This window comes from Corvus hawaiiensis, chromosome 10 (assembly GCF_020740725.1).
Source record: "Corvus hawaiiensis isolate bCorHaw1 chromosome 10, bCorHaw1.pri.cur, whole genome shotgun sequence".
NCBI classification, from domain to species: Eukaryota; Metazoa; Chordata; class Aves; order Passeriformes; family Corvidae; genus Corvus; species Corvus hawaiiensis.
In genome coordinates this window covers 3,575,068-3,583,528 of record NC_063222.1, presented here as the reverse complement: position 1 = coordinate 3,583,528, position 8,461 = coordinate 3,575,068, and the positions used below count along the sequence as shown (strand labels likewise).

The window sequence follows — 8,461 nt, the reverse complement described above, 5'->3', positions numbered from 1 at the left end:
ATGCCGTTTTTGACTTAGACGCTTAGACACTTAGGAAGGTTCTAAATAATACATAAAGAAAAATATCAACAGTGATAGCCTGGCTGGTTTTGAGCTAATCCTTGCAGACAGAGATGGGCTACACCCTGCGTGTCAGCCCTGCTAAACCAATCTTGCCTCCCGTGTCTGAGGCCTAATTTAAGTAATTTGGTGCTTAATCTAATCACTGTTCCTGCAGTATTTACACAGAGCACCTTGGTGATTACCCGAGAGACTTTTCCAGGCAGCCACACCCCATGCCAGTAAACACCTCCTCCTGCCCAACTGCAGGTGCCACCACCCAGCATTCCCGCTCTCCGATGCCGCTTTCCCTTTCGCTTTCACTTCCTGCCCCAGCTCGTTTCAGTGTTGTCTCTCTGTGCTCCATGGCACCTGCACTATTGGGCATTTCCTGGTGCATTCACACATGGACATTCCATCAAAACCACCACACCTGGCCAGGTAGAGGGGCCTTCTCCTTTATGAGCTTCCATAAATGATACTGACACTCACTTGAGCTGGCAGGTGCAAAGATCAGCCCTTCCAGGACTATGTACTTCATCTCACTTCCTCCTTTTCCCATAACTCATCCTATCCACTCCACGGAGAGCAAAGCTGCAACCAGTTTGACAGAGTCCCAGAAGGTCTTGCTTGCATCCTCACCTGCATGGGAAACTTCCACAGCTTCTGCATCACCTGGGCAAGGAGGTAATGACAAACGCAGCAGGGACTGATGATGGATTTTAGAAATATTGCAGTGTCCATAGGTGAGATGGGAGCACTGGGATGGGAGGTGTGCTGGAGGCTGGGAGCACTGGGACATCCCTGGTACCACAGACTTACCCACTTATTTGCTCTCACATAGTGAAAACTAGAAGGGAAAAGATGAAGTTTCCCTTCTAGCCCTTCAGACAATGTCTGCATGTTATTTTAGCATCTTGCAGGCAGGACAGCATTTTTGTCCCCACCCATGGCAGGGGAGTTGGAACTGGATGATCTTTAAGGTCTCTTCCAATCCAAACCACTCTGTGATTCATTCTATGATTTATGGTACAGTGGCAAATTAATTTAGCAGGAAAATAAAACCATTCAGCATCTGAAATAGAGTATTATTTCCTGCAGCATTAATCGGTGGCATCAGTACCACGCAATTTGTTACCGGTGGCGTATTTCTGTATGGCTTCATTTCCTTAAAAGCACGGGAATTAATGAGGTGTTTGCGTTGGGAAGGGACTGGCAGGCACGGAGCATAATGTGGGCAATCACCGGAGAGGCTTGCTGGCTGCATGGAGGCACCGAGGGTTTGCAAACCACGGTGTAAATACCACAGCTCTGCTGCCCTACAGGGATTAATCTACTCCGAGGCAGACGTGATTCCAGCAGCTGAGCACCTGCCCCGCTGTATTGAAGTGCAGAACGAGAATTCACCTCACTTAAGGATGGTACAGCAATACTGAATCATCATTATTTGTCTCTCAGTACGTGAGTTACTGAGTTACTTTCCCAGAAGGAAGTCAATCAGGGAGCATCCAGCCCTGGGGTGTCGCTGGCCCTGGGATGTCACTGGCCCTGTGAATCACAGCCCTTCTGCTGATGCCATCACTGTATTTCACCTCCTTATCTTGTGTACTCTGAGGAACTCCGGGAGGGAAAACCCCCATCCCTCGGCAGGGATCCAGCCTGGGGGAAGAGCTGCCGAGGGGACAACCTGCTGCTGGGGGTTGGTGGCTGATTGGTGCATGCTGCAGCCATTCCCAGGAAAGGGAGAGATGGGAGAGGGCTTGAGGCCAATAGGTCAAGGAAGGTGATTCTGCCACTCTATTCCACTCAGGTGAGACCCCACCTGCAGTGCTGTGTCCAGCTCTGGTGTCCACAATGTGAAAAGAATGTGGAGAGGGTCCAGTGGAAGCTGGAGCCCCTCTGCTCTGGAGCCAGGCTGGGAGAGCTGGGGGGGTTCACCTGGAGAAGAAAAGGCTCCAGGGACACCTTAGAGCCCCTTCCAGTACCTGAAGGGGCTCCAGAAGAGTTGGAGAGGGACTTTGGACAAGGGATGGAGTGACAGGACACAAGAAATGGCTTCCCACTGCCAGAGGGCAGGGTTAGATGGGATATTGGGAAGGAATTCTTCCCAATGAGGGTGGTGAGGTCCAGGTCTCCCCCGACTTAGCATTAAAATGGGTTACCCTAAAAAAACCTTCCCATGTTTTACAGGGGTTCCGAATTTATTACCTATTTTATACACATGCATTACAGATTTATATAAACTTGACCTTTTAAGAGCTGCCCTGTGCACTTGCTGAGCGTTACATATAAACTGAGTATGAAATATTTCAACCAACAGCTTCCAGATCATGTGTGGGTAAAACTCAGGGCTGGGGAAAGGAGAGGAGAGGAGGCCTCAGAAAGTCGTGTGCCACAGAAAAATGTGCCTCTAACCTCAGCTCTGCAGCTCTGCACCCTCAGACCTCGGTCCTCGCTCTCCGAGACTTGGGCAGGAGCTCAGGTGACCTCATCAAGGTGTGCTGAGATCCCTGAGGACAAAAAAAGTAGAGTGCAATGGTGACTTCAGATGCCAAAGTCCTAAATAACCAAACACTTTTGGGGCTGGTCAGAAAACAGCAGAACAGTTATAGGAATTAGGAAAAAAAATCTCTTCTTTGATATTTTCTCATGGACCTTGTATAAAAGACCTTTCCTACAGGTAACTTGGTAACTCCACCATCAAAACCCCACTAAAGCAGGGCAGAAGCAGCTCAAATCCCTGGGTCAGAGTTGGTGACTGTGGCAGTGAATCTCCCACCGCAGGCATTGCAGCATTAACATTTAAAAAATCACGAGACTGCAAATATCCCAATGCTAAGTCTCATGACCTTTAAGTCAACTAGATTCAGGTTTCTTTTTCTTTGACTCTTGCTGTGCTTTTGGGATGGAAATAAAAGATGTTTTAAGTTTAGGGAACATTACAGGGAGCCTCCACCACCCATTTCTTCCCACATTTACACCCTGGTCCCCTAAATTCAGTTATCATAAGTGCTGATTTATTTTCAAGCGTTCTTTTTCATGTTGCTGCATTTTGATAATTCTTGCTTTTAAGGCAATTCTTGATACATTTTTAGGCTCAGATGAAATGAGTCTCTCTTTGAGGCTTACTCTGAGTCAAACCACATTAAGCTAGTTCTGAGGTTTGTCCAGGTTGGCTCACAAGGACTTAGGAGTGGCCTTTTATGCATTTTATAGGTTACAAGGAAAGCCAAGGACTGAAATTCAAAGACAGAATATTGGAAAATTCCCCAATTCCGAGGTCTGAAAGCACAGCCCCATGCTGTGCCTTGTCCCTGGGCACACAATACCCCAGCAGTCCTCATTCAATCCTCCTGACACTTTTCTGCCTTTGATAACACACTCCCCTGAAAACCCAAACCCCGGCTCAGAGAAAGCCGTGCCTTGGGCTGCATTCGTTTGGTTGGCTCAAATCAAAAATGTAGAGTCAGGTGTTTGTCAGCTGCTCTATAGTGCTGAAAAAAGCTTTTCCTGCTTTTCCTCTGCGTTGCCAAGGTGTGTACTTCAGATAAAAGTCCCGTTCCTGACCGAGGCACTCGCTGCTGCTCCCAAGAGGGAAAGGACAGGCTCTGCTCCAGCTCTCCCCCATCCTTACCGCCACCCCAAGGTGCCTCATAGCTCCCTGCCCTTGGCATTACCTGCTGCCACGAGCAGGCAGAGACCCCCAACACCGCCTCTCTGAACCGCGAGCGGGCACAGAACCCCCCGCACCCGCTGCCCACGCTCGGCAGCCGCCGCTCCCCTCCCCGCTGCCCTGCCGGCCGCTCCCCACGGCCCCCGCGGGCACGGGGGACGAGGGGCATCGGCTCAGCCTGGAACAGCCACCCGGCTCAGCCGGCGGCTCTGTTTGCACGTACAGATAAATATACATGAGGCAGAGCCGAAAAGCCGGAGTCAGCTCCTCTCCGGGCCCTGCGGCTCCGGTTACGGCGCTGCCCGCGCCCCGTGGCACGGACGCTCCCTGCAGCAGCCGCCAGCCTGGCACGGCACGGAGCAGATGGTCAGAGCCGCTTGGCCCGCGGCCGCCGCCAGCCCCGGCTCCTCGCCTCACATGATGCTCACCGAGGCCACCTGGGCCTCCCGCGCACCTGCGGGCCGGGCAGGACACCGCGGCACCGGCGACAAAGCCGGAGCAGTTGCTGGCGTGGCAGGGGTCAGCACTGAACGGTCCCCAAAATCACAGCGCCCCTCCCAGCATCACCATCTGCTGTAGAGGATCCCGCTCCAGAGTGAGCAACGGACTGCGCTAGCCGTGGGCAGAATTTGGCAGGCGAAAACACCCTTAAGTAGAGGTGGATGGCAGACGGGCCACAGCACCTCAGGCAAGTCCTCAAAAGCCACAGTCACCCAGGAAGGAGCTGCCTGTGGTGGCCGTTGTTGATGCGGGTTCATCCTGCTGCCCAGAGCTTCCAGGAAGGATCCGCTGCCCCGTTCGCTCCTCGGACGAGGGCACAAGAAGCAGAAAGGGCACGGCAGCATACGTGTCCTGGGCTGCAGGAAGAGCAGAGAAGGGAAAGCGGGTCCTGTGCCTGGCCACCGCCCCGTGGGCTGGGGACACGGGCAGGGAGTCAGATCCTGCAGCCGGGCTGCAGGGACAGGAGCCATGCGCAGGGATTGGCCGCGTGCATCGCTTGGTGCTTCCCTGCCCTCCCCATTAGGGGCTTTGCACCCTCACCAGTAAACTGGGAGGGTTTTGGCCAGGAGCCGTGGACACTCTGGGCAATGGCACGAGAGCCGCCGTGGCAGGGGCTCAGCGGGGGCTCGGGGGTGCATCGGGGTGCGCCGGGGAGTCACCGCAGCACCAACACAGCCCCGAGCACGTGAGAGCCCAGCGGCTCCAAACTCCGCTCCAGGAGCCCCGAGCAGCGAGCACGGCCATAAAGAGCAGAGGCAGCAGCGCTCCAACTTCCTGGCACTCGGGGAATCTTCCTGGATCACGTTACGTTCATGTGTCCTTGGCTCATCTCTGTACAGTTGAAAAACACTGTAAGGGGAGCCAGTTAATTGGGACAGCTGAGGTCGAGAGGCAAAACCCAGGGAACCAATTCCTGCCTAGATTGGAGATCAGTTGCTTTCACCAAACCGGGCAGTCTGTGCAGCCCTGCTTTCCCGAGAGGCCTCTCCAGGCAGGGCAGCGGGACCATGCTGCCCACCAAAGCTCCGTGCTGCTGCCAGGCTGCCCCACGACAGGGTCCCGAGGAGCTGCCCATTCTGCTGTGGGTGGGATGGTGGTGGAGTCACCGTCCCTGGAGGTGTTCAAGGAACGACTGAAGGTGGCACTCAGTACTCTGGGCTGGTTGACAAGGTGGGGATCAGGCAGAGGTTGGACTCTATGATCCTGAAGGTCTTTTCCAACCGAAATGCTTCTGTGATTCTGCCATTTTGGGTCGCCAAATGAACCAGAAGGCAGGCAGGCATTAAGGGTGCTGGCTGGGTGCTGCCTCCACGCTGGCACGGCTGAGGACAGTGGTGTCACTGCAGTGACTCTCAGCATTTACTCCGCTGGCGCTGCATGTCCCGACCTGCGAAAGGCTCCCTGCCCCGGGGGATGTTCCCAGGCAGTGCCACGACACAAATAAATAACAACAACAACGCTCCGAGGGTGGCAGGGGGGATGTCATCTGACCCAGCGCCACCGATGGAAAGAGCAAAGAGCCGGTGCCTGTGTTTGCCCCAGCACTGCGAATGCGCTGGCACTCGGTCCCGGCGGGAAGGGCTGGCAGGAGGGCTGTTCCCAGGGGAGCGGCCACGGTGACAGAGCGGAGCTGTGCTGGCACCAGCAGCCACACAACTCCGGGCTTTACTGGTGTGTCCAAACACCAAATGCACCACGCACAGACCCCACACCTGACGTCCAGAAGCTCTTCTCTTACCTTTTTAAGGCTGCTTATTTAAGGAGCGCTTCTAGAGCGATGAAGATGCTTTGCTTCTCCAGGGTATTCCCTCACCAAACAAGGACTGGCCCTCATTTCCTCGGCTCTTTAGGGGCTGGGTGTTTTTAGCTTGAATAAGCTGAGGGCAGGAAGGGACACAGATCAGGAGGGTAAGACATGCCCTCAGCCCAAAGGTACCAGCTCCAAACGTGGCCCTGAGCCACGGGCAGGGAGGAGGAAGAAGCAGCTGCCATGTGTATGTCACCAATGGATGTCCCCTTGTCACCCTTGAGTTAACCGGTGGAAGAAGCAAGACACAGATTTGAGGGAGAACCACTCCCTTGCAGGTCTGCAGCTCGGCCACTCAAGGCCTGAGAAGTGACGGTCGTGTTTTCCTTGCAGGCTGTGCCCAGGCTGTGGAAGCGAGGGTGACAACAAAGCCAACGACGTTGGTAAGTGAGCTGTGAGACCAGCACTGCTGTGACAGACCAGGTGACACTGGTACTTAAAAATGTGACCTGAAGTACAGCACCCTGGGATTCATGGAGGACATGGCCTTACCTCTTCTGCTTTTCCACTTTTCGGGGATCTTAGGAAAACAAAAAGAGCTTTTTCTGATCCTACCAGTCAGGAGGGATAAACTCCAAGTGGTGGTGTATTGGGATGCAATACCAAATTACCACTGGCACCACCCCAGCTCCCCGATGTCCAGGGAAGTAATAAATTTTCACAGAATCAGGGGGTGGTTTGTGTTGCCATGGGCAGGGACACCTTCCACTAGGCCACTGTCCAACCTGGCTTTGAACACTTCCAGTGATGGGACAGCCACAGCCTTTCTGGGCAACCAGCTCCACAAAGTTATAAAATATTTCTAGAAAGACAGAAAAGAACCGAATGCCAGGCTCTGCTGGGCATCGTGGCAAACCTGGGACTTCTGTGGGCAATCTGAAGGAGCCAGGGAGAAAGGGGAAAAGCAGAGCATCACTCCTGGGGTAACAGCCATGCACACTCCTGCCTGGAGGCTGAGCCCATCACATTTCCAAGAGGAATGCTGAGGGAACAGCACTGTCCTTGCAGCCGCCTCAATGACAGGAATAATGTGCTGCAGAGCTAAGGGGGACAATGGGACAAGGATAATGAAAGTACAGGAGTGAAAATTCATTACTGGAGATGCTTGGGAGCCATCCTTAGGGATCCCCTTAGGCTGCCTGGGCTGCTTTAACCCTTTGGGCGTGGCTCTGGTACTCAAGCCGATGTGCTGTGCTGCTCACTGTGCTTTCCTCCTCTTTTTCTCTGATTTCTTTATGAAAACAATGTTCTCTTTCTCCACACAGAGCGCCATGCACGTCACAGACTCTCTGTGCCCTTCGGCACTCAGCTTCCTGGGACTGTGCATGCAGAGCAAAAATAATGGGGTTTCTGGGCAGCTGCTCAAGGAAAGAGTCCAATAATATTTTCTCCTATTCCCAGCAGTTCACATGGAGATGGGAGCAGCTACTGGACAAGACAGCCAGCCCAGCTCCACAGGTGAGCTCATTCCCTCCCGAGGGGAGAAGCCTTCCCTGACTGCTTTCAGGCCTCCTGGAGCAGAAGGAATCTATTTCAGCGCCATTAATGTTGCTTAGGATGCCCCGGCATCCTGCCAGGTTTCTGAAAAGTTAGAGATGCTCATCAGGCACCTCCATGGCAGCTCTGGGATGCTGATCCCAGCCGGGTGCAATGTCCATGTCGGAACAGCAGGTTCATCTTCCTCGGGCTTTTGGAAGGGCAGAAGGGACTGAGAGGGGCTCTGGTTCCTCTTGATGCACTCCCAGGCTGCTGGAGGAGCAGCACATCAGACACCTGGGGGCTTTGACCTGTGGAATGAGCCAAATGGCTCTTCCCAGCTGGTGGCAAAATTCCTGGCAAAGGTATTTTTGACAGGTTTTTTTGGAAGGTATTGGGACCTGGTAAAAGAATTTTTGGAAGGTTTGGCTGGTGCAAAATGATTTGGTGTTTTGGGCTTCTCCCACAGCCTGGAGGTGCAAGCAGCCCGTACCTGGTGAGAGTTTCACGCTCCAGCCCATGTCAAACAGCCCAGCATCCCCATGGCAGGGCAGCAGGAGTACAGGACACCACTGTGGTGTCAGCATTTGGGTGGGAATGGCAGCAACGGCCAACCTGAGAGAAGGTGTGGCCCTCAAGGAAGGCAGGAGATGTGGAAAAGGACAATGTCATCCATGCCTCCAGGGCCTTAGCCAAAAAAATGAGTTTATGTGGGGAAGAAATAGTCCAGCCTCCCCTGGGAACATATTCTTCCTGCCAGCCAGCTTCACATGTTGTGAGGGACACAACAAACCTCCTTTGTGTCGCTCTACTGAGAACACTCAGAGTCAGCAGCACCCCTGGTTCAAGGATGCCCGAAGGCAGCAAAGCCCAGCGTGACTCACCCTGAATTGAATATATCCATCTCCTTTTGGCATTGTCACACCTCATCCCATACTGACAAGCACCAGATTCTTCACTCACGA

The 8,461-nt window shown here is 53.6% G+C and overlaps 1 protein-coding gene across 1 annotated transcript in view; it reads left to right on the top strand.

Moving 5' to 3' along the window:
- Positions 1–418: 418 nt before the first annotated feature.
- The window catches only part of KY (kyphoscoliosis peptidase), a 32,782-nt gene continuing 24,739 nt past the window's right edge, over positions 419–8,461 (top strand). The window contains exons 1-3 of the mRNA XM_048315081.1: positions 419–726; positions 6,354–6,403; positions 7,422–7,478. Of these exons, the coding sequence (XP_048171038.1) occupies positions 686–726; positions 6,354–6,403; positions 7,422–7,478 (148 nt within the window). The 5' untranslated portion in view covers positions 419–685. The remainder of the gene's footprint in view (positions 727–6,353; positions 6,404–7,421; positions 7,479–8,461) is intronic.